This window comes from Brienomyrus brachyistius, chromosome 4 (genome assembly GCF_023856365.1).
Source record: "Brienomyrus brachyistius isolate T26 chromosome 4, BBRACH_0.4, whole genome shotgun sequence".
In the NCBI taxonomy this organism is placed as follows: domain Eukaryota; kingdom Metazoa; phylum Chordata; class Actinopteri; order Osteoglossiformes; family Mormyridae; genus Brienomyrus; species Brienomyrus brachyistius.
The window spans coordinates 180,188-206,619 of record NC_064536.1 but is presented as its reverse complement, the minus strand read 5'-3'; the positions used below and the strand labels follow the sequence as shown (position 1 = coordinate 206,619).

General features: G+C 46.5%; 1 protein-coding gene and 1 long non-coding RNA gene across 2 annotated transcripts; one reads left to right on the top strand and one right to left on the bottom strand.

Moving 5' to 3' along the window:
• Positions 1 to 504: 504 nt before the first annotated feature.
• Positions 505 to 11,472, top strand: LOC125740882 (ankyrin repeat domain-containing protein 33B-like). Its single transcript, XM_049012685.1, has 5 exons — positions 505 to 607; positions 928 to 1,479; positions 9,293 to 9,422; positions 10,114 to 10,254; positions 10,535 to 11,472. The coding sequence occupies exons 2-5, from the start codon at positions 1,030 to 1,032 to the stop codon at positions 11,368 to 11,370; spliced, it is 1,557 nt and encodes a 518-aa protein (XP_048868642.1). The 5' UTR covers positions 505 to 607; positions 928 to 1,029; the 3' UTR covers positions 11,371 to 11,472.
• LOC125740883 (uncharacterized) lies at positions 1,394 to 5,025 on the bottom strand. The gene is made up of 3 exons (XR_007397801.1): positions 4,936 to 5,025; positions 3,382 to 3,402; positions 1,394 to 2,491 (listed from the first exon to the last, which is right to left on the bottom strand). It is a non-coding gene; the product is annotated as an uncharacterized LOC125740883 (long non-coding RNA).
• Positions 11,473 to 26,432: the final 14,960 nt, after the last annotated feature.

The window sequence follows — 26,432 nt, the reverse complement described above, 5'->3', positions numbered from 1 at the left end:
AGCTGCAGAAACTGGTCATGTACCATAAACTATACGTGGGATTTTAAAAAACTGAGAAGAAAAACAAATACCAATCAGTACTAGAACTATACCAGATACTAAAATACATAATGTTTTCATTTTGCAAATCGTAAAAACAGCCTTTGACAGACTTTTAAACCTTTCACAGAAGCTTAGCAGAGACCGAGCTTGTAAATTTTCTGCTAAAACTTTTCATTGGTATCCCATGCACAGACTACTGCTCTCCAAATTAACCTAGGGCTACATCTACAACCATACACCATACCACAAATGCGAGAGGTGTTAATCGTTTTCTTGATTAAGTTACATGCCTCTGAATTCGGCCCTCTCCTCATTAATTCTGATTAATTAATTCTGAAACCATTATACTTGTTTGTTTTTCTGCAACCAATAACAACCAGCTCCCGACAAAATACCTTTACAAGCCATCCTCAGAGTCAGAAATATAGTGTCTGTGGTAGCATGCGACATTTTAAGCAATAAGTCACAGTGCTCAGCGCAACCAGAAATCAAAATCCAAAATGACAAGTCACGTGAGCAGCAGCGGCGCGAGAAGGAGAGAGAGACCTAAACGGATTAGCGGCTGGTTCGTCCACGTGCTTTATATGCTTTTCTAACAGCCGAAAGCAACGCGGCGGATTTGTTGTTAACGTTGCACATAAAGTAAACTTTTGGAATCTCTGTTGAATCATCTGGAAAGCGCTGTTGCCAGTTTATTCATGCATAATGTTTTTTTTACTCCTGAAATGTCAGTAATAGTTATTTATGCATTAATATGCAAAAAGTCACGCGTGCCCTGAGATAAACCGTGGGGCACTTGAAAATGATCTTCGCGTGTATAATTTTCTTATCGTTAGTTCAAATGGCTCAAGCATGTGTTAAAATTGCATTTTTTTCCCCCTGCAGACTTTGTCTGAGAAATTTTGGGTAAAAATGCGCCAAGAATATGAAGTGAGAAGAATATGAGTGTCGTATTGCCCGCACAGCGGATCTTTATTTAGGGGTTAAATGGTTCTGATAAGGGACGATCGAGATGGAGGGGTCTCCTATTCCGTGAAGATAACTCAAGTGCAGCATAAGAGTGAGAGTGAGGACGGCTCGGAGGCCGAGGCCGCCCCGGTGCAGAAGAGCCCCGATGAACCCGCATCGGAGGGGGAATCCCTCGTCTTCGGCCATGCAGATAAAGAAGATGATGATGATGACTATGATGACGACGACGATGTCTATCAGGAGTTTGAGGAGTATGAAGATTTCTCAGGGTTCCCCGACAGCAGGAGCATCGCTTCTGATGACTCCTTTTACCCTCCTGATAACTCGATCGGGTTGCCGCGATCGGCGTCTCCGGAGAGCATCTCCTTCTTCCGCGCATGCTGCACTAATAACGCCGTCATCGTGCGGATCATGATCAGGCAGGGGCTGTCGGAGGAAGACGTCCGGGAGACCGATCGCAACAGCAGGGTGAGCTCCAGTCATACAAATGTTTATAAAAGTTTCGCCGTCATAAAAAAGTTCGATGGCTTGTTTTAATAACTAAATGAATGGGCTCTCCCAACGTCACCCTGACGGGAAAAACGACTAGTTAGATTATTTATAACGCCTAATATCTGTGTTTCTGTTCTGACACTTTCACGCAGCTTAATAAAAATAAAAATACATGAACATTTATTACGAATAATTATATTACACGACAAACAAAAGTTCATGATCCCAATTTTTCCAGCAAACTTGAATAGGGAGGGTGTTACATATGTAAACTGCTTAGCCTAGTCCGTTACACTGTTTTCTTATTATTTATCTGAGATTCCGAACTTTGTTTCGTTAAGTACGGTATTTATTACTTAGTACAAAAAAACGAATTAAATGCATTACTTATTGAATAATTTGTTTTAGAAATATGCAATACATCCATCGCTTTATATGAGGGGAAGTGAACCACTGGTGACTGAAGATCAACATGGAAGTTAATCAAAAATCAAATTAAATCGAGAGGTTTTGACCGCTTATTTTTTGTTCAATTTGTTCACTCATAGTTTGTCCCATTCCAGACGACAGCATTACTCCCGTTTACAGTGTGGCAGCTACGCAGACTCGTCCCATTACACGCTGCTAGCACAGCCCTTTCTGCTTTGTTGAATCTAAATAATTAAACTGGTCTGTGTCTTCCAGTGGATCCTTTTGAATGAATGTTTTATAAGGCACACTTAGAGACTGGGCCGCACTATGCGCATTAGCGCCGCTCTTCAGCGCGTCCCGGACGGTGCGCGTTCTGGTCCCTGCCATTGTGTCCCGGCAGTGCAGCGCCTCCCTCCAGCGCGTCCCCGAAGGTGCGCGCTCTGGGTCCCCGCCATCTCCGCGCTCCCGTCTTTCTTGCATCGAGTTTCTGTATTTAGCGGGACTCCTTCCGGCGTGTAGCGATGCGAGAGGCAGGAAGCTCGTTTTACTCGTAGTCTCACCTTAGCTGTTCCTTCACCTTGAAAAAGCCGCACTTAATTTCCGCATGGAGTTGTTAATCAACGGCACTATCTTAAGACGTAAGGTATACAGACTTATGCGTACAGACCCAAAAATTATGACAAGTATGTTTCTAAAATAGAAATAAGGGAAACCCTGTCAGCTTAAGTGCAGATGTATAGCTGGATAAATGAGATTTATAGCATATGCCTACTGGGCAGGATGTCATATTCTAAAAGGAGGACAGATGTTTTACTCTGGAACTTTGATCAGCTAGTGTAAAACTCGACTTGCCTTAGCATGTTAAAGTTGTGTTTGAGGACAGTGTTGCTGAAGCAACTCAAGAATTGCAGCTAAATCCCTGTGTGTTCAGAAGCCTGCCCTAAAATGGGACGGACGCTTGGAGACAGGATAGCATAGCTGTGTTACCATGCAGGCTGCTGGGACCTGCCTTCACAATCTAATTATGCTGGAATTAGGTGGCAGATGTGTGCTGGTAACCGGCTCAGTCTCCCCTGACTGGTCGATTTGGTGGCCATTTGGTAAGTGACCGTTTGCTTGTCATTTACTAAAACTTGAAATGCGTTGTACATTGTGGGGATTATATGGCAGAAGTGCAGAATGTGATAACAATTTGAGGGTTGAGTCTTGCTGAAAATTAGAATTGAAACGTAGAAATTCAAACAATGTGTTCATGGAGTTCATGCACCCTGGTCCAACAGAATAAAAGGAACTTAAAAAACATCGGTGGATGTTGGATGGATGTATGATGCATTTGCAGGTGCACAGCTAAAAAGCCACTCGATAAAATCCAAAATGGGAAGTCATGTGATCAGTCTTGCACCCCCCCCCCCCCCTTCCCATTATACCAGTAAATCTGGGCCCCCGGAAATCGCAGGTTATCCATACCTCTACTGCGTCTCTGTTTACCTGTAAACAATGTAAAATGTTAATTATGAGCTACACAAACACAACATAAAATAATAAAATGTAACTCCTGTACTTCAGTAACCACTCACATGCACATTGGAAACCCAATGCCCCTATTGAATCTTAACCATACACTTAATCCAAACTGCCAAACACTTATCTGGCCCAAAAGCGAGGCGCTCGCTCAACTTCCTGTTCAAAGCAGAAGCTGCTGTGTCTTGTGACTGTTTTGTTGGTAAACCGAACGGAGCCCAGTTCTCATCCTTTAGCCTCGTCGTAGAAGGATGCTATATTTAGCAGTAACTGGAAACAGCAGTAGCTACAGCTAAATATCATGTGTATGTGTGTGTGTGTGTATAGACTCTGTTTGTTAAGGCTTATTTACTTCAGCACTATAAGTAAATATCAGCCAGATACACTAAGCTCAAAAGGTCTGGAATGGATACAGGCTACAGAGTCAAAAGTCAGGAACTTGCCAAATATTTTTAAGATGTCTAATGTTGGATTGATGTATCCGATATAATTTTGCATTAGACCAGTGGCGTATCTGAGAGGATTTTTCAAGAGCCATCTGAATTCAGCTTCATTTCAAATGAAGGGCCCCAGGCCCCAGTGTCGGATTAATGGGGCTCTGGCACAGGTAACAATAATGGTGTTTTCAGCCTGTTTGAATCAGCATCACGATATCTGTGGCTCAGGAGTTACATTTACATTGACGGCATTTGGCAGGCGCCCTTAGCCAGAGCGACTTACACAAGTGCGTAGACGTCTCATCGGTTAATACGTTCCGATACTCGCTCAATAGTGAGTTAGCCAGAGCAGGAAAGCTAAGTCCAGTAATGGTCAGTGATTCGTTTGTGGAGTTCTTAAGATGCAATAACAAAAAAAATATCTCCCAAAGCACCTCACCAACAGTCAGGTGACACCGAGAGGGTAAAGGCCAGATGGTTAACTGGAGGAAGGTTATTAGCAAAGTCTTAACGAGGGATTGTCTCCAGGATCAGTATCTCTGTGTCTGCTGGCACTAGCCTAATGATGTCAGAGAGCGGCTTATCTGAGTCTACTGATTACCCAGAGTAAATGCTCTTTAATAATTCATGTCTAATAATGAAGACTTTTCCTGCATTCTGTACCATTTTTAAAGAAATGGTTGTAATCAGAGCAGATGGTGGAAACAATATTTTAATTGGGAATCGTCCAACCATATATCAATCTGACATAACTACTTACCCATTGTAGGGCAGGAGTGATTGGAAATTATATAAAGGCAGAATTCATTTGATAAAACTATTATATTACATATGGGTACACCAGTGTTCCAGATAGATATGAATATCTAGTTAACAGCAACCGTAAAACTTAACATTAAAAGCTTTAAGACTGACTAAAATACAGTGAGAGAAGGCTGTGTTCTCAAATTAGTAGAATGGTTGATTCATTGACCTTTTCCTCTAAGTGAGCACGTATTGTTGCATAAACTGCAGCACGGTTTCACAATTCACACGGCACGCTGACAGTTTAATTAGCACTGACCTTTGACGGGGCTGTTAAAATCAATGCCGGCGCTCGTGAAGTTCGCAGCTTTTCCGGAAATGCTGCTTCAGTCGGAGCGAGAGACACTCCGCAAGTCTGTTCTGCTTTTACAATTTTCTAGTGAGTAGTGAGGACGACAGCAGAACCACAGGATGCAAATTTCCCAGGATGCTTATAATGCAAATCATTCCCTCCAGTGTGAGATTACTAATATCAATCCAGAATTAAGCGACTATTTCCCTGGTGCCGGGATTTTTCTGAATTTGAAACGTGGCACGATGAAATGACTCACTGGGATAATTTGTAACTGTAAATGCACACGCGTGTAACTTTGACCCAAGATGAGACTGATACCCAGATACCACGCCAGTGGCGTGCAGTTGAACTCGTAACCTTCTGGTTGGAGGTGAGGTTCGAGTCTCTCCACGTGTGTCCTTTTCATCTAAGGAAAGAAGATCACTTTAATCAGCAAGGCATCTTGGATGAACAGATAAGTTAGTAGGTGCCGTTTAAGCTGGTGAAGCTCACGAAGCAGAAACACTCCTGACGCACGGTCATCCCCGGGTCCTGTTTTAAAAAGCGAGCAGAGACTCGCGTCTCTTTGAATCCCGATCCACTGAGATAGCCTGTCTGGCATTTTGAAGCCTCTAATGACTGGTCTGCTTTGAGGGTAAAACCTACGGTTACTTTGGTACATCTCTGCTTTGGGTCTCTTTGATTCCAAACTAAAAGGCTGATGCCGAACAAGCAAGGTTCCCAGCCATAAAAATGGACATGTATAGTATACATCAAGATAAATGTGACTTAAAACCTGGAATCAAGTCTTTATTTCTTCCATCCATCCATCCATCCATCCATCCATCCATCCATCCATCCATCCATCCATTCATCCATCCATCAGTTAATCAATCAATCCATCCATCCATCCATCCATCCATCCATCCATCCATAAGTGCTTGTCCCATGCATGACCTTGGTGAGTCTGTAGCACAGCCGGACCTAATGGTTGGCAATGCCCACCCAAATTGGTCAACTTCAGCCTGCGCCATCTGAATCTGCCAATCACGTTTATTTCATTCGTCCCATCAGATATTCTTCTGCAGATCATTGGTAGTCGCCTGTGAAAATGGAGGAGGAATGTAACCTTATTCTTATTAAAGCTCCTTCTTGATAAAATGTATCATTTGTTGCTGTAGTTTGTTGTAATGTTGTGTTGAATTCAGATCTTTGCTAGAAGTAGTTTACTTAACTCTTAGATAGTTAGCGAGCTTTATTACCATTGGCCAGGAAGTTGACTAGAACTGTCTAGCGGAACCCCGAACCTGCTGCTTTGGTAACCGCGGTGCAATTTATACATTGAACTTTATAATAGGCGTGTAAATACTCAAAAATACAAAGTAATTGATAATGTTTGCTACGGTTTCGGATTCCTGCGGCAGGACTTGGAGTGTATCGCCCTATTACGGGACACTGCTGTATTTAACGTGACAGTTTGCTAAGGTTGATGTCAGCACAGGGTTGGCAACTTTGCTTAGCTGGCTGGCGTGAGATTTTCAATTCAAGACAAAGTCTGCACACACGTACATGCATTAACATGTACGTAACACTTATTACCTTGATAAATAACAATAATAATAACAAACAATAATCCGTAGGGTTTGCAAACTACCTCAAAGCTTTTGATGTAGCTAATTTTAGGTTTACAATGGAATAATATAGATTTGCCATAAGATTTCTTGCGTGAGAGTGAGAATCTGAAAGTATAAGTGTCACACCAGTGAAGTGTGAGTCTGAAAGTGTGTGTGTCACACCAGAGGAGTGAGAGTCTGAAAGTGTGAGTGTCACACCAGAGGAGTGAGTCTGAAAGTGTGAGTGTCACACCAGAGGAGTGAGTCTGAAAGTGTGAGTGTCACACCAGAGGAGTGAGAGTCTGTAAGTGTGAGTGTCACACCAGAGGAGTGAGAGTCTGTAAGTGTGAGTGTCATACCAGAGGAGTGAGTTGGCAGGCCTATCAGCACCTGGTTAGACAGATTACCTGCTATAATTCACTTGAATGAGTCATACAAAACCATAAACAACATGCAACAATTTTTGCTTCCCAAAGCAAAGTTTGCTACCAGCAGTTCAGTTACAGCTGCTCTCAGCGTGAATAACCAAGCTTCCGGGCTGGTGCCTTCTAACCAAGTGGGGTGCTACTGGGGGCTGTTCAGGCAGTAATGTTACTTCCCTGCCCACTTCTCACCAACGCAGTGCAAGTCGCTTCCAACTTCGTTTGCAAAATTAGTTTGTTTATGGTGCGATAATTATCTTTTAATGCTGTTTCTCTTTAAGGACCATCCTTCCACTATATTACTGTTCATGTTACATGTTCTGCTCTGATGTTCTTATATCAGTTCATGAGTTTGAGTTCCAGATTTGCCTTTAATATGCCAGTAGATAAGCTTATGTTTATGTCAAGTTTATGTTTGGTTAGCAGACACGTCTGTCCAAAGCACCTTACACAAACCCCATAATAATAATAATAATAATAATAATAATAATAATAACAACCATAATAATGATAATAATAATAACATCTTTCTTGATTAGAGAGATGAATATGTCCATGTACCCCACCAATTTCTCTGGTTCTCTGGTCACAAGCCGCTACTGCACTGTAGTTTAGTCCATTGTGAGAAATGCTGCCCACGAAAAATGTCTAATTGCCCCTCTGCCTGAGCAGCCTAGATCCAGGCCTGGCCTGTAGCCTATCCCATGAAACACAGGACCTTGGATGGGATCCCAGTCCATTGCAGGGCAGAGACACACAATCCAGCGATGCCAGCTAAGTAATATTAATAATAATTGGGCTAATTGCTTAGCCTGCCCCTGCAAGTCTCAGAGAGGGTTGAGTTTAAAGCAGGTGTGCAGGGTCTGTGTTGGGAGAAGCCGGCACTGGTGGCTGTACAAGTTTCTTGTTAGTCAGAAAGCAAATGGTTTAGCACATGGCTTTTTCCGCTCCTGAGGCAGCCCCAGGGTGCTAATAAAATCGGCCCAGTCCGTCCTGCACTGCCTGAGTCTGGTGGATCCCTTCATCACCCAGGAGAACCATTCCCTCTCCTCAGGCTATAAATTATCTTCCAGAGAAACTGGCAAAGTATCAGCAGCAGCACGATGGAGGCCGCGGCATTCCCCACACCACTGTTAGACACGGAGAGGCTAGGAAGGCCTGGGGTGCAGAATTGCGGCTGTTGTGGGCCAGGGAATTGCACAGATTCATCAGAGACACACACGCATGCAGTTTGTATTGCATGTGGTTTGAGTAGTGTGCGGTTTGGGTAGCATGCGGATTGAGTAGCATGTGGTTTGGGTAGCATACTGTTTTTGTAGCATGCAGATTGGGTAGCTTCTGGTTTGGATAATGTACTATTTTTGTAGTATACGGTTTGAGTAGTATGCAGTTTGAGTTGCACACGGTTTGGGTGCGTACTGTTTTTGTAGCATGTGGTTTGGGTAGCTTTAAGTCGCATAGCATGCAGTTTGGGTAGCATGTGGTTTGGGTAGTATACGGTTTGAGTAGCATGCAGGTTAAGTACTATACGGTTTGGGTAGCTTGCTGTTGTAGCACACGGTTTGGGTAGAGTAGTGTTTTTGTAGCATGTGGTTTGGGCAGGATGTGGTTTTGAATAGCGTGCAGTTTAAGTACTAACCGGTTTGAGTAGCTCGCTGTTGTAGCATACGGTTTGGGTAGTGTACTGTTTTTGTAGCATGTGGTTTGAGTAGCACACGGTTTGGGCAGCATACTGTTTTTGTAGCATACAGTTTGGGCAGCGTGCGGTTTGAGTAGTGCGCTGTTTTTGTAGCATGCGGTTTGGGTAGCATGCGTAGCATGAAGCTGGTTTCTCGTGTTTTCTCGGACAGACTAAAGCAGAGTAAACCCAGTGCTTAAACACAACTAGACAGGGAAACCTGCAAAGCAGACACCATTGAACTAAGTATTAGAGTTTAGCTAAATTCTAAATACGCTATATGCTAGATAGTAATAACAATAATAATCTTTATTTATATATCACTTTTTCTACATAAAATGCAGCTTCGCATATGAGATTAAAAGAACCAAAAAATAGAGAAGCTGAATAAATTTTGCAGCTAGCATCTAACATACAAGCCAGAAAGTGAATAAAGAAGGAAAGAATCTAAAAATAAAATATTAAGCGGAAAAAAATGAGTGAAGTGTCAAACAATAAGTATGTTCAATAATTTCACATTCTTTAAAATTGAAACTTAGTAAGTTAAAGCTCATTCTTAAACTGTTTTAACTGCTCAGAGGAAACTGGGTATTTCTATTAAGATCTCTCCATCTCTGTGTATTCTGTAGACGGGATTGATAGTAGCCTGTTACCAAGGCTACCTGGACGTGGTCATAGCTCTGGCGCAGTGCCCTTATTTGGATGTCAACTGGCAGGACAAGGAAGGAAACACTGCCCTCATCACAGCTGCTCAGGCAGGTGAGATGCTTGCTGATTGGCTCTTTGGGAAAAAGCTGTAATCCACCAGCCAATCGCTCCTTTTTCTGCTTCTCTGCCACCATTTTACACATAAAACAATGGCAGCACTACCTGTGCCTCATTTTATTGATAGAACCTGCAATATTTACAGACAGCAGGCATTAACATTCTTAAATACAAACACCCTTTTATAGAAATGAGGTGTTTCTAGAGGTCACAGAGTTGGATGTTCCAAAAGATGTCTTCTGTTGAATAATGACAAAAAAATACAGTAATCTCTAACAAAATGTCATTAACTCCAAAGATGTGGTTTCATTAATTTTCAGAAAAATGCAAAGTAAAGCTTGCCTTTGGCCTTTAATTAAGCTAATGTGATATTTATCATGGCATTTTGAAAAGGCGCGTATGAGTATCACCGAATACCAAATCACCGTAGTAGTCTGTCAACACTGCAGATAACTACGAATCGCTTTCATGTATAAATAACTGGCCGATGATTCCCTGTGACCTGATTTTTGAAAACCTGAACCATCCCTTTAAGGTAAACAAAGCACACGACCAAGAAACTATAGAGGTGTCAGTATGCTCAGCTAGGTCTTTGCTCTGCCTTGGAAAGAGTACCAGAGGGGCACATGGCCAGGCCGCTCCCTACCACTATGCTAACTGCTAATAGCACTCTGCTACTCTTCAGGACACACAATGATCTCCCACTATCTGCTCAACTACTTCCCCGGCCTGGACATCGAGAGGAGAAACTGCCATGGCTTCAGCGCCTTGATGAAGGCCGCCATGCAGGGCAGGGCAGAATGCGTCCGGGCCTTGATGCTAGCAGGTACTGCACCTTTTCTGCACCAGCTCGTGGTCTGCACTTTGTTTTAAGGTCATTAGCCTGTTTGTTCTAAAAAATGTTAGAAAGGCGTTAGGGTTCCTGAGGGAACCAAAACAGATAAAATGGATTAAGTACCTTTGCAGCAAACCAGAACTACTTCATTCCTTAAAATCTGCATAACTGGTAAAATATGAGAAACATAGGTTGTTGATTTGATTGAGAAGTGCTGTGCAACAGGGTAATATTATGCTTTTTTAATGTCATTTATTTTTGCTGCCATAAGGGGGCGACATGGAGGCTAGGGACTATGGGCGGAAGCTGACCCCCCAGGAGTGGGCCCTGTTCACAGGCCGCTACGAGACAGCCCGCGTCATGGCACGACTGATGGCTCGGCCATGCGCTGAGCAGTTCTGCGACGCATACCGGCTGGAGTGGCCACAGCTGGCGGAGCGCGTGTCCACGGCGCGCGAGAATGGCAGCTGCCTGCGACGGCTGGCCGAGACCCTTTGCTGCTCCCTGCGGCTGGCCTTCTGCGTGCGGACGGCCCCACAGCAGGATGGCGTGCTGGACCACATGGTGCGCGTCACCACTGCTCTGAGCAGCCCTTTCATAGCCACAGCATGCCGCACTGTGTGCCCGGGCAGCCCACCCTGTGTGGGCAAGCACCGGCCTGCCGTGCAGGAGATCCTGCGCCGCCAGAGGCAGGACGAGCTCAGGGGCCGAGGCCCCATGCATCTCACCCAATACCACCGACTCTTCCAGAACTCACGCGTCCTACTTGTACCTCGGGCTCAGGAGCGGCGCACCAGCCTGCAGCCGCTGCGCCAGGCAGCTGCCACCTCCGCTGGGGCGCTGCGCAGGAGCAGCCTGATGCCACTGCATTTGGTGCGGCGCAGCAGTGTGCGCCCCGGCCTGGCAGTGCCCCGCCTGTTCGTCTCCAAGGCGCCTGTCGCCACATGCGAGCCCAAGAAGGTCCGCACCACTGACTCGCACCTCTTGCAAGTGCCCAGGTGGAAGTACAAGGAGCTGAAGGAGGAGAGGAGGAGGGTCGAGGGGAGCAACACAGGGGGGAGGCTGGAGCCCCTCGCTCAACGTCTGAGCAGCAGGAGGGAGAACTGACCACGATCGAAGTGGAATCAACGATTAACCTCAAAGAGGAACCAGGGAACAACTTACTGTGATTCACTTGACCAGCAGAAAACAAAACAAAACAAAACAAAAATTAGCCATTATACGCTCGTAATTATGTAATAAACTAAATGTTTCTAGTTTGTTATTTGGATGTTACTGGACTAAAGTTCTTGTTTTTATAGGAATGGTTGAGAAAACGGTCCGCAGGAGACAAAAGTAAACAAGAGGAGTGCCGGGGACAACCTCAGTCCTGCTCCTTAATCCAGGACTTTCCATGAAGAAATAAGCGTGAAATGTCACATTTGCACATGCACTACCCAGCTTCTGTCAGCTTGATTGTTTATTCCAAAAGTAGCACGACGGCCGGCAGTTAATATGGCTCCAGGATGAGGCCGGCCATGTTCGTGTGACATCTAGAGTAGTCTGCAGCTCTGCGGCAGCGTTGCAGGACTCACACAAATCTCTTAAGGCAACAGCTCTTGAAGTTAGTTTAACTTACCGTGATGTCAGCGGGCATGCCATATTTCTACAGAATGTGTCTTTAAATCACTTTTACGCTCAATATATCCCTCAGTGATGGATGACTTCCCGAGGTGGAAAAGCACTTTCACATGAGCTGTAGAGAGTGCCCAGGGACGCAAGGAGCAGAAGCGTGCCAGGAATCTGCATCTACATTCCGGAGCCAAGTTTGCGGTGAAGCTAGCTACAGTTGTCCCGTATGGGAATCTCCCCGTAACGGAGGGACGCATGGAAGTATGGATGCCGTCCGTATCTGAAGCCGGGCACGCAGTACGTGAGGCAGTAGCAGCTGAAGCAAATGTGGCTCCCTGATCAAGCTCCACCACTGACCCCCCCTGTCTGAGGCTAAGTGAATTGCCTACATCACCTAATGCACTGAGCGGCACTAACTGGAGGGTGGGGATAGACCCCCCCACGTAATACAGACACCTCAGGGACACACAGGCCCATGCTCAGGGCTCGCAGGTTGAACTGCAAGTATTGCAACATATGCAAATCATCCCCAAAGGGCTCACTTGTAGCCAAAAGGTAAAACGAGTGATGGGAATTAAAAAACGTACACCGAGAGGTTGAGATTTCGAAGCCGATAAACCTCACCGAACGAGCCTTGTGTCTGGCCGTGGTGCTTCACAGGGGTTCGCTGTAAATAATCTCACTTCAGAAGCCAGCCATAATCCACTCGGCAAACCGGGCAGATTAATGGGCCCCACGTTAATGATTCGCACCTGTTTACAGTGAGCGTCGAAGGTTTTTTGTTGTCATATTCATGCCCTGGAGCCCTACATCTTAGGGCCAACCTCGGCCCCTACACCGGGGATGGCCCTGTCAGCCCCTACACCCTATGTGACCTCACAGCCCCTTCACCCTGTGAGCCCCTGGGGCCCAACTCCTTAGGCCCCCCCCTCAGCCTGCTCCCTGGGTGGCCCCCTCAGCCCCTGCACCTCGGGGCTCCTGTTGGCCCCTACACACACTGTGCTTCCTTCAGGGGGAACACTCCAGGCCATCCAGATTGCTGCAGAGGAAGGTAAACCTCCTGGATGATGCTTATCCTTCACCTCCCGTCAGTGGTTGCTTGTCACGACAGGCTGTCCCCGATTCCCTCCAAACTTCAGCTCTTGGGAACCAGATGTTTGCAAATTCCGTGTGACAGCACCTGCTGGTGGCGCCGTGTGCAGCCAGAGGGTCGATGAGGGGCCGGCTAGCCATCTGTGTTGGAGCAGGCAGGATGTACATGTGCGGTCTGGACAAGTCAAAAATGTTTTCAAATGGAAAAACATTTACTTTTAATCAAAAATTCCTGCGTGTTTTTTATTTGTACAATTTCAGAAGAAAAAGAAGGAATAAAATATTTTAATGAAAGTTATGATTGGTCTTTTTTTTGTATACATCAACAGGACGGTCTTAGATTGCCTGATCTAACCTGGGTATCACTGCTAGCCAGCAGTGATGGACAAAATGACGCTCTGTGAACCATTTGCTGTATTTTTTTACCCCACTAGATGTGCTCTCTGTTCAAAAAAGGGCACAAAGCATGCTCCCAAGCAAACCAAGAGCGCCATCTTGTGGAGTCATAAAATACAGCAAATGGTTCATGAGGCGTCATTTTGTCCATCACTACTAGTCAGAATGAGTACGGACTGGCTACAGGACTGACATCAGCACTGATTATATCCTGACCTTATATGCCGTACTGTCTTCACATGTGTGCAAATTTTTGATACAAAAGATTAGGTGGGATGAAGAACCGCTTCTTTGTCTAGCATACACTGACGTGTCTTCAGATGCCAGGCACGTTTTACCTGTTTAGTGTCTAACAGAAAGTGGTACCATTTAGAAGGAAAATATATTTATGCAGCATAAATAATCTCATAGTAAACAATGCAATCAAATGTCAGAATCTCTGTATGCAATTTTAACTCGTAAAACAAATCTTGTAAACAAACGATATAATCTTCACCGAATAAAAAGTTAGAGGTCTGTAAGAAAAGAACAATATTCCCATTGCCAAATGTTCTGTGAAAGGACTGAAACCAGAGGAAATGGCTTCTCTCTGTAGACCTCAAAGTGTCTATTAATACTGGAGAAAAAAAACACCGTAAAAGCAAAAAACATCAAAAACCTACTGGCCACCTTTTATTTGTCAAGAAAATGAAAAATGAATATATTAAGAATGCTCAGAGATAATTATATTAATGAGCACATAGTTAAACATATTATTCAAGACCAATATGGTTTAAGGCATCGCCTGAGAGGTGCTTCATCGAAAATAACTGAATTCTCTTTATATTGAAAAGGGTGCAGCCATCCGAGGTCATGAAGAGATGGACAGCTCAGAGAGTTTGCTGCAGAACATGCTGGGAATCCTAGCACTGCGACGATCCCGCTTCTGAACCAAGAAGAACGACACCGTGTCACTGTTACATATTCAGCACAGCACACGCAAGAAACTCAGCAAGCGGAATGATGTGCAGTGTCATAGCAGAGTTAGCTATTATCCTATTTAATTTCTTTGCCCTGTGGCAGCTTTTCAGACTGGTAACATCTCAAAATGTGAGTATCTGAAGAAATGCTAATACTGAGTCTCGGTGTTAGAGCCCATTTCTTCTCACGCCAACGTGAAGTGAATTTTCCGTGACTTGGCCTTATCTCCTGACTTGCCGCTTGACATGCGTCCTTCCTGCATCCACGCCCTGAGACCGTGGGACCTTCTCGGTGTCAGAACTGGGATCTGAGATCTTGTTGACACGTCTTAGATCTGAGCTTCCTTCTTGTATGGAGATGAGGACGAGTGACTCAGGTCCACCTGCTGAATCCTTCCCACTGGAAACCCCTGGGGATTCTGGGTGATTTACAGAGGCTGCCAGAAATTCACACAAACACCAAGAACACCAGAAAGTGTAGAGCAACAATCCAACTGGTAAAACACAGACAAACTAACATGCAGCATTGATTTCTCTTCCGTGTAGCTCAGGGACAACAAAAATTAACCAATGTCCTACTTTAATAATAACTTTTAAACTGTCAAGAATACTTTCAATAAAAAAGCATTTTTTTTTTAAAATAACGTTATATTTAAAGAAGTATGTTACAGGTTGGTGGGGCAGCACAGTGGTGCAGTGGTTAGCACTGTTGCCTCACACCTCTGGGACTCGGGTTCGAGTCTCCGCCTAGGTCACATGTGTGTGGAGTTTGCATGTTCTCCCCATGTCGTCGTGGTGTTTCCTCCGGGTACTCCGGTTTCCCCCCACAGTCCAAAAACATGCTGAGGCTAATTGGAGTTGCTAAAATTGCCCGTAGGTGTGCATGTGAGAGTGAATGGTGTGTGAGTGTGCCCTGTGATGGGCTGGCCCCCCATCCTGGGTTGTTCCCTGCCTCGTGCCCGTTGCTTCCGGGATAGGCTCTGGACCCCCCGCGACCCAGTAGGATAAGCGGTTTAGAAAATGGATGGATGGATATTACAGGTTGCTTTTGTTCTCAAATTCCATTTTATTGTGAATCGTGAACTCAGGTAAAATAAACTGTTGAACTTTACAGCGTGTGGAGCTGGTGTCTGGTTATGTAAATGCCAGCGTCCCCCAGAAGCACTTTCTCATAGGTTAATAAACTCCAGATTCGGCTGTCTGACAGAACATGGATGAGAAACAGGGTCTTATGTTTGAGCCCTGAAGATTCTATTCCAGTCCATCACAGGGCAGGGGACACCCTGGACGAGATATCAGTCTATCACAGGGCACAGGGTAGGGGACACCCCGATGGGATGCCAGTCCGTCACAGGGCAGGGGACACCCCGTCGGGATGCCAGTCCATCACAGGGCACAGGGCAGGGGACACCCCGACAGGATGCCAGTCCGTCACAGGGCACAGGGCAGGGGACACCCCGACGGGATGCCAGTCCGTCACAGGGCACAGGGCAGGGGACACCCCGTCGGGATGCCAGTCCATCACAGGGCACAGGGCAGGGGACACCCCGACAGGATGCCAGTCCGTCACAGGGCACAGGGCAGGGGACACCCCGACGGGATGCCAGTCCGTCACAGGGCGTATGGCAGGGGACACACCATCGGGATGCCAGTCCATCACAGGGCACAGGGCAGGGGACACCCCGACAGGATGCCAGTCCGTCACAGGGCACAGGGCAGGGGACACCCCGACGGGATGCCAGTCCGTCACAGGGCGCATGGCAGGGGACACATCGTCAGGATGCCAGTCCATCACAGGGCACAGGGCAGGGGACACCCCGACGGGATGCCAGTCCGTCACAGGGCACAGGGCAGGGGACACCCCGACGGGATGCCAGTCCGTTACAGGGCGCATGGCAGGGGACACCCCGTCGGGATGCCAGTCCATCACAGGGCACAGGGCAGGGGACACCCCGACGGGATGCCAGTCAATCATGCTCAGGGGAGTTTTACTTACACAAAAATGTTCTGAGCACAGAATGAAAATGATTGGTTTAGAGAGGTAACCAACCAGATTGTAGAGGAGGTGAGTCCAAGCAACTAGGGGAGGTGGGATCAACCAACCTGTCATCCCTGGACGGGATGCCAGTCCATCACAGGACACACACACACAGACACAATATCACATTATGGATAATTTATTGTTAATTGTACAGTCACCAGAGTACCTGGAGGAATCTTAAGTAAACAGTTACATTGAACAGCCCTAGTTAAGTATTCAACCCCCCAAGCAGACAAATCAGTTTTGAAGAGCGTGCAGCTCAGCGAGTTGGCCCTCTGTGCCCGTGATCGTGTGGTTACCAGTTCAAATCCCACGTCCAATAGAATGGCGCCACCGTTGGCCCTTAACCCCCAACTACTCCAGCGGTGCTGCCTGCTGGCTGACACTCTGGCCCCCCAAGCCTACTCTCACCTCATGCGGCACATGGAGAGCAGGAGCGGCTTAGCGAAAAGAAAAGTCCCCCACAGAGCGGAATGAAGCGAAACGCTATTATATTCTAAGCGAAGAATGGGCTGTGCAGCAGAATGCCGTCAGCGATATTGTACAAACACCACAAATAACATGAAGGAAACATGTGAGGCTCCACTGTGCCTGTCTGATAGTGCTGGATGGGGGAGTGATGGATACATACCGGTGGTGAAGTTCCATGGTAATGCTGACATTCTATGGGCACATGGGCTCATGTCAGTCATTGGAAGACTGAGCTTTTAAACGATCAGGTGTTCACACTGCAAGATCAAATACCTTGCGACGATGTGCTCAAAACGCACACATACTGGATTTTAAAACTAAAAACCTAGAAAAATAATTTATTGCTTATAAGAACCACATTAAAGATCGACATAATTTCACTGTGATTGTTTTGGTTATTGTTATTAGAGCAAATAATCAATACCTGACTTCCTTTCTCGTTCATTCTCCCTCTTTCTGTATTATTCTCTGGTAACGATGTTGTTACATATCACCACACACCCATGAAAAGCGACTCAGGGAAGGAGCCTCCATTGATGACAGTGCGTTGCTGCTCCCACCACACACCCAATCACCTCAGGGATGAGAACCTGAGTGCAGCCGTGTGGCAGGTGATACCTCAGCACCACACTAGTCTCAATGGACCAGTGTGAGATTTTTTCCAATCCTGCCACCAACCCCTAAGTTATTTCCTGTAAGATGGAGGACCTCCTTATAGGGCTGGGTGTAGATTAATGCCATAACCAGGACAAAGCAATCGCAGGTTAAGGGCCTTACCCAAGGGCCCAACAGAGTAGGACCACTCCAGGCATTCACGGGCTTTGAACCAGCAACCTTTCAGTTGCAGGCAACAGATTCCTAACCTCAGAGCCACCACTCCACCCAGTGAAAGGCGCTATATAAAAATTAATTGAATTGAACATATGTTTCAGAGGCTATCTTTACCATTAATCTGAATGAAATTCAACCTTCTTTACGCTTAGGGATGATAAAAATGAGAGTAAGCACCCAACTAAGGCCAAAAAGCTAAATGTTTTGCTAGGTGCTGCAGTGGCTACAGGAATGGACAAATCAGCACAGTAAGAGTCAGCCAGCAGCAACTAGCAGCCTCTTTACTGTGGAAATGGTTTCTTCCTAAAGGGTACGCGATAAACGTCCTTCATGGAGCTGTAAAGCAAACCCCCATAGCTCACTATCACTCCCCTCATTAGCAGTGGACAATTCACTAAATTTCTTACGAGACAGAATTTGGAGAAGCGACGTGAGGATGGAGTTTTACACATCGGCGCGTCACTAAGTGAGATCCGGCTGCCTGCAGCGCCGCTCCATGCTTAGAATAATTGCTCCAGTGCCGGGGCAGATGTGATTGACTCGGGGCGGGTGAATAATCTAATGGAGCGGGCTGGGGGGGCAGACAGGAACAGGGAAGCTCGGGGAGGTCGGCTGGTCGGCGGCATTTTAAATATCGCGATGTCATTGCCTCTGCACAAGAAATGGTCCTGAGGATCTTTCGATTGGAGATTCCGCGTCCGAATCCTCACTTTTATGATCTTTTTAAAGATTTTTTTAAGATGTGTTAAGGATGCCCTCCCCGTAACCAGCACCAAATCCAGAATTTTTTAAGCTGGGGTCATGAGAGGGGTCATAATGTATACCAAGGAGCTGACCTTGTCATTAGCCAATGATATGTTAGGTATCGGTGAGTGACAGAGGAGGGGCACTCCCGGAGCCAATCAGGTGGGGCCAGTTCCCCTGTGGCCACGCCCCCACCTACAGTACATGGCTACGGTACTTTTAGTGCTTCCCTTTTTCCATTGATTTCCGGTCAGGTACCAGTACCAATCGTTCCAGCAGCGTAAGTACCAAACCAGCTGGGGTACAGTTTCCAGCTGCATTTAACATGCAGTTTGGAGTGTGCGTGTCCCCCCCGCACTGACCACGCTTCCCGTCCACCAGGCATCCTGCCAGATACTCTGTGGCCTGTGGGACATACGCAGCACGGTGGCGATAGTGACTGAATGTGTGATCGATGGCTGGATCATGGTGGCATGTTTACTAACTCAATACAAGATAAATTAGACGGAACCAGGCTTCGACGGCAACCTTTTCCTACAAGTAAGCCGTGTGAAGGAGGACAGCTAGGTGAAGGACAGGGTCAAGGGGACTTAAAATCATCCATAACAGATATTTAGCAAAAACAGATGTGGTCAGGCAATAAATGCGTATTCTGTGCATCGCTGTCTCCGAGTAGGATCCTGGATGTTTCACCCTTGACACCTGCGTTGGACAACCAAAACCTTGCTCAGGGATATAAAATAACAATAAGTCCTCTCCTGGCACTCTGCCCAATGACATCATGTACATAACAACTACACTCCCTAGTGTCAAAGCTAGTTTTAAACACATTTCTGGCTTATTTACTTTCCGAACACAGGTGACTTAAGCAGCTGAGGACAGCCTTCAGCGGAGGCGGTATTGATCGCAAGGCACGCAGGCGGAGACCGTGTCATTCATCATGCGGCAACGGTGAGCAGCAAGGTAGCGGAACTGGAACTCGGGATTTTCCATTGCTTCCCCGGTGTCGAGGAAAGTATTGTAGTTTGGGTAAATGCAGCTCGGAAGCAGGCAGCCCCCATAGAAGGTGCTTTTTTTGACCGTCTTATCGAGAAGTATTAATCATTGTAACAATACGGCTTCACACTTTCCTTTATCAGAATACATTTCAGTGCGACCAGTCTCACCAAAAGCAGCCACTTGGGGGCAGCACTGCTTCGACGGAGAGTGTTCCACCTACAGAGGCTGACCTTTTCCCAAAGTGATTCTCAGGTACAAAAACCGTAATCATTTGATGCAAGCGAGTCCGTTAAGCAATGAATGCCACACAACAATGCGCTTGAAGTGTGCATTGTGGGATTGTCTTCATCATTGCCAGTCTGATGAACAGCAAAGCCAGCGGTCTTCGTTGTAAGGGAGGCAGCAATGTGGTTTATTTGAACAGCATGCATTGTTTCGGAATACAGATCTGGTGGAAGGTTGCATGAAGGGAGATAGATATTCATGTTACCTTGGGGTTCGCAGAGGCGAAGCCTGTCCACCAGGACCATCCAAACACTGTCAGTCACACAACCAGCTGCAGACCTTTCGTGAAGGCGCAGGCCACGGAAGAGGACCATGGTAATTAACAGCAGCCTGAATGCTGAATCTGCCAGGCCAAACATCGCCACGGAAACCCTCAGCCCTGTATTTACCGCCGTATTTACAGTCACTGTCCGCTGTGTCAAAATGTACAGGCATGCGGGCTCTGAGAGCTGCCAGCGATGCTGCATGATGCTCAGCGTGTTCCGCTGGATTCAGTCTTAAAAGCTGGCATCTAAGCACACAGGATTATTGATAATAAGCCGTTTCCCTGCCATTTTCCTACAGTATCCACAGGACTGTCTGTCAAGTCTGAGAAAGTTTCGACGCACATATCTTCTTTCCTGAATCATTTAACCGGCAGTCTGAGAACAGCGGTGGACGGCAAAACGTCTAACTCCAGAGTTTAGTAATATTAGTACGTATCTCACGCGCTTTAATGACCTTAACAGGCACGTGAGCAGCATGCTGGCACCAGTGAGATGTAACTGGATCGTTCATGGCACCTTGGACACACAGACAGCTGTGTTTGTGCGGTCAGTCAGCCGTGCTCACGCCCCCATGCCAGTGGCAGGACTCCGGGTGGCAGCACAGCCCGCTGTCCCTTAGCTCAGGCCGTAATTACATGGAGATCGAGCCGCCTCTCCTGCGCAAACACCGCCCAGGCAGCGAAAGATCACAGTGGCTGTCAATCAGCCATTATAGTTAAGCTTCTGTAGAATCACCATGCTTTGCAAGCAAGGGTACGATAAACCTGCCGACGTCACATCGGCCGGGGGGGATTCTAAGGCGGGGGCGGGGCAGGGAGGGCTAGTGACAACATGCATGCCCCCCTCTGTGCCCCCCTAAATACGTATGCTACTTTGGTCTGAAATAAATGCATTATTATTAGTTCTATTATTATTTACATTATTGTTTAAACGTGAAATTAACGAAAAAATAATCAAGCTTGTGGAAGCAAGACGATCCAAGAAATCATATTTGTAAAAACTGTAAAATGTAACCGCGAAGCATTGCGTAAATAACTTATCCGTATTTAAAATTGTCTTTTGATTCTTAATGATGGCAATCTACGGTGTAAGTAATACTTGGAGGAAACTGCATCTGCCCCCAACTCCAGCTGAAATGGTGTAGAACCGCCACTGCAGATCAGCCGATCAGAACACGGCTCCGCTGCTTCAGCGTTTATATCAGGTCGCGTTTCTCAGTGCGGAACCTGCTGAGCTCATTATTTCGAGGAATGAGACGGTACCCAGTGCTCGCCCTGGATTCCCTGTACCCCGACCCGCCCCACGTGCGGTCAGCCAGTAAGATCCCTCCCTCCACGATGTATGAGGCAGACCTCATCACCAGTGCAAGTCAAAACTTTCACCCTATTATTAAAATTTCATCATAATAGTCCTACCGTACACCAGAAAATCAGCTTACCGATAAAAGTACATTAACTGTGCTGCCTTGTTTAAAATTAAGGCATTAAAAGGCTAATTCCCCCCTACAGGATCAGATTTATGTAGAAATTAATTTGAAAAAGATTATATAAACCAAAATTGACTCCATGTTTCAAGATAGATCAAATATTCATTTGGCTTTTCACAAAGAATTTTGGGAATAAGTGAGCTTGCCTTAGCTGTTGAGCTTAACCGTAGCCGAGTGTTGCAGTCTGGTGGACCGTGCCTTTGCTGTCGCTGCAGGAAAGGTGCTTAACCTCAACCTCTGCGTTCAGGAGCACTGTGCATGAGGAAGTGAAAAATGTAAACTGCATGCATGTTGCTTTGGATAAAAGCAGGTAAAAATCAAAAAGGTTATAAATTCAAGAGGATGAATGTGGTTCGGGGCGGCCCGCCGGTGACGTGTGGATCGGGGCGGCCCGGCGGTGGCGTGTGGTTCGGGGCGGCCTGGCGGTGGCGTGTGTATCGGGGCGGCCCACCGGTGGCGTATGGTTCGGGGCGGCCCACCGGTGGCGTGTGTATCGGGGCGGTTTGGTGGTGGCGTGTGGATCGGGGCGGTTTGGTGGTGGTGTGTGGATCGGGGCGGCCCGCCGGTGACGTGTGGTTTGGGGCGGTTCGGTGGTGGTGTGTGATTTGGGGCGGCCTGGCGGTGGCGTGTGGATCGGGGCGGTTCGGTGGTGGTGTGTGATTTGGGGCGGCCTGGCGGTGGCGTGTGGATCGGGGCGGTTCGGTGGTGGCGTGTGGATCGGGGCGGTTCGGTGGTGGCGTGTGGATCGGGGCGGTTCGGTGGTGGCGTGTGGTTTGTGGCAGTTTGGCAGTGGCATGTGGTTTGGAGCGGTCCGGTGGTGGCATGTGGTTTGGGGTGGTTCGGCGGTGGTGTGTGGATCGGGACGGCCTGGCGGTGGCATGTGGATCGGGGCGGTTCGGTGGTGGCGTGTGGATCGGGGCGGTTCGGCGGTGGTGTGTGGATCGGGGTGGTTCGGCGGTGGTGTGTGGATCGGGACGGCCTGGTGGTGGCATGTGGACCGGGGCGGCCTGGTGGTGGTTAACCCTGTCACCACACACCTCTGGTTACCAAATTGCCCAGAGGTATGAGTGACTGGTGTGTGAGTGTATGGTGTGTATTTGTGTGCCCTGTGATGGGATGGCACCCCATCCTGGGTTGTTCCCTGCCTTGTGCCCTGTGATGGGTTGGCACCCCATCCTGGGTTGTCCTTATAGGCTCTGGACCTCCCTCAACCCTGAATAGGATAGGCAGTTTCAGAAAATGGATGGATGTGGTGTTTTTTGCCCTTGAGCAGCCAGGGACACTGCGATTTACACTGTAAATGACTGAGGGCCACTAGTTACTGTGGCATGGGCTGGTGGTGACGTTTCTGAGCTGGTGCTGATAGGTTCAAAGCTGTCGGATGCCAGACAGGAAAGGTCAGGTAACAAGCCTCCTTCTATACCCTGCCCTGCGACTCTACCATCTTTAGCAGGAAAGACTGTAATAGCAGGAGGTGGTAAATGGCAGCCATCTGCCTATGATAGCTCTGCCCGTATTAAAGTCATATGAAAGTGGGTAACCTAGGACACTGGAAGCTAGAAGAACAGCCTAAAGGCAAATTATAGAAACCAGTGATCCTGAGTGAGACGGGATCTGGATATAATTAGTGACGGGGCTGATACCTGGCAGATGAAATTTAACGTAGATAAATGTAAGGTAATCCATGTAGGGAGCAGAAATATAAAGTACAGATATTTTATGGGTTCCACTGAAATAAAGGTAGCTGATTATGAGAAAGACCTCGGTGTGTATGTTGATGCTTCCATGTCCCACTCTCGCCAGTGTGGGGAAGCAATTAAAAAGGCCAATAGGATGTTTGGTTACATCTCTAGGTGTGTGGAGTTTAAGTCAAGGGAGGTGATACTACGATTATATAATTCCTTGGTAAGACCCCACCTAGAATATTGTGTGCAGGTTTGGTCACCATACCTTAAAAAGGACATTGCTGCCTTGGAAAAGGTGCAACGTAGGGCTACAAGAATGATACCTGGTCTTAGAGGAATGTCTTAAGATGAGAGGTTAGCTGAGCTAAATCTGTTTAGCCTCGAGCAAAGGAGATTAAGGGGGGACATGATCCTGGTATATAAGATTCTAACAGGTCTGGATGCTCTTCAGCCAAATGGCTACTCGAATATTAGTTTAAATACTAGAACTCATGGCCATAAGTGGAAACTAGTGGGAGAACATTTTAAAATGAATTTTAGGAAGCATTTCTTTACACAAGTTAGAGTGTAGTTAGAGTGTGGAATAGTATTCATGTTAGTGTAGCGCAAGCTAAAACTCTGGGTTCCTTTAAATCAGAGCTAGATAAGATTTTAACAACTCTGAGCTATTAGTTAAGTTCTCCCCAAACGAGCTTGAGGGCCGAATGGCCTCCTCTCGTTTGTATAGTTCTTATGTTCTTATGGTGACCACTGTCAGAGTGATGTTTGGTTATTCCTGATATTCACACACACACACACATACACACACACACACACACACATGTAGGGTATACATATCCTTATTCATTCACTTCTCATTCACTTCTATGGGAAAAATGCTAACGCTAACTATGACAACCTTAACCCCCACCCTGCCATAACCATAACCATAAGTAACCAAGCAAAATGCAAGAGTTTTTACATTTTTAGTTTTTTTTATAGTAGTCACTGATTTTTATAAAATAGAGTTTTCCCTTATGGGGACCAGGAAACCGGTCCTGTTCAATATTTTCTTTGGGTATAACCCTAATCCCAACATGAAGACCTTAACTCCTACCCAGCGCAAGCCTTTTGTTTGCCTAAATAAGCAAACAAAATATGAGACTTTTGGCATTTTTAGTTTTTGATTGCATTCACAGATATTTGATGGACCTGAAAAACCTAATCCACACACCCACGCACACTCACACTTCCCTCCCTACATATACATGTACAGTGTAATTCTTGCAGTCCACATCTCTAAAATGTATCCGATCTGAGAGAGAAACCGTCCCTTTTTGTAAGCATGTGAGTATCTGCAGGGAAACCATCCCTTTTTGTAAGCATGTGAGTATCTACAGGGAAACCGTCCCTTTTTGTAAGCACCAGTGAGTATCTGTAGGGAAACCATCCCTTTTTGTAAGCACCTGTGAGTATCTGCAGGGAAACCATCCCTTTTTGTAAGCATGTGAGTATCTGTAGGGAAACCATCCCTTTTTGTAAGCACCTGTGAGTATCTGCAGGGAAACCATCCCTTTTTGTAAGCACCAGTGAGTATCTGTAGGGAAACCATCCCTTTTTGTAAGCACCTGTGAGTATCTGCAGGGAAACCATCCCTTTTTGTAAGCACCAGTGTGTATCTGTTGGGAAACCATCCCTTTTTGTAAGCACCTGTGAGTATCTGCAGGGAAACCGTCCCTTTTTGTAAGCACCTGTGAGTATCTGCAGGGAAACCGTCCCTTTTTGTAAGCACCTGTGAGTATCTGCAGGGAAACCATCCCTTTTTGTAAGCATGTGAGTATCTGCAGGAAAACCATCCCTTTTTGTAAGCACCTGTGAGTATCTGCAGGGAAACCATCCTTTTTTGTAAGCATGTGAGTATCTGCAGGGAAACCATCCCTTTTTGTAAGCATGTGAGTATCTGTAGGGAAACCATCCCTTTTTGTAAGCATGTGAGTATCTGCAGGGAAACCATCCCTTTTTGTAAGCATGTGAGTATCTGTAGGGAAAATATCCCTTTTTGTAAGCATGTGAGTATCTGCAGGGAAACTATCCCTTTTTGTAAGCATGTGAGTATCTGCAGGGAAACCGTCCCTTTTTGTAAGCACCTGTGAGTATCTGCAGGGAAACCGTCCCTTTTTGTAAGCATGTGAGTATCTGCAGGGAAACCGTCCCTTTTTGTAAGCATGTGAGTATCTGCAGGAAAACCATCCCTTTTTGTAAGCACCTGTGAGTATCTGCAGGGAAACCATCCCTTTTTGTAAGCATGTGAGTATCTGCAGGGAAACCGTCCCTTTTTGTAAGCATGTGAGTATCTGCAGGGAAACCCTCCCTTTTTGTAAGCATGTGAGTATCTGTAGGGAAAATATCCCTTTTTGTAAGCATGTGAGTATCTGCAGGGAAACTATCCCTTTTTGTAAGCATGTGAGTATCTGCAGGGAAACCGTCCCTTTTTGTAAGCACCTGTGAGTATCTGCAGGGAAACCGTCCCTTTTTGTAAGCATGTGAGTATCTGCAGGGAAACCGTCCCTTTTTGTAAGCATGTGAGTATCTGCAGGAAAACCATCCCTTTTTGTAAGCACCTGTGAGTATCTGCAGGGAAACCATCCCTTTTTGTAAGCATGTGAGTATCTGCAGGGAAACCGTCCCTTTTTGTAAGCATGTGAGTATCTGCAGGGAAACCCTCCCTTTTTGTAAGCACCTGTGAGTATCTGCAGGGAAACCCTCCCTTTTTGTAAGCACCTGTGATTATGCGCAGACTTTCAGTGCTGCACCATCTATTGAATGTATACATGATACATACACTCCATTTCCTCCCCTCCACACTATTAAATACATCAATCTACCACAGGAAACTCTTAGCAATATGCTGAGAAGTTTCCAGAAACTTCTTATTGAAAAAGGCTGCATTGAACTTCAGTATGAAGTATAAAACAGACACACACACAGAAATATCATGCAGAATTGGGGACTGTAACGGATGCAGACACCTCACAGTACATCGACATGCCGGCAGTGTGCAGATTCACTGGAGGTTGTTTCAGACACATGCAGCGAGCGAGGCTGGGCTTGACGCTGCATCCGGGAAATGAACCGAAGCAATAAGAAAAGTCCGGCCGCTACAGAGAGCTGCGGGGGCGACTCGATTGGATGATGGAGAGCGTAGGTTGTAAGAAGGGTTCCTGGCCTGCAATGCCGCGGCTGGGAGCGAGTGCCCCCTAAAAACAGTACTTACTTTCGGGTTCCATCGCTGTGTCCCGGCAGCATTGAGAGTTTGGTTGCAGA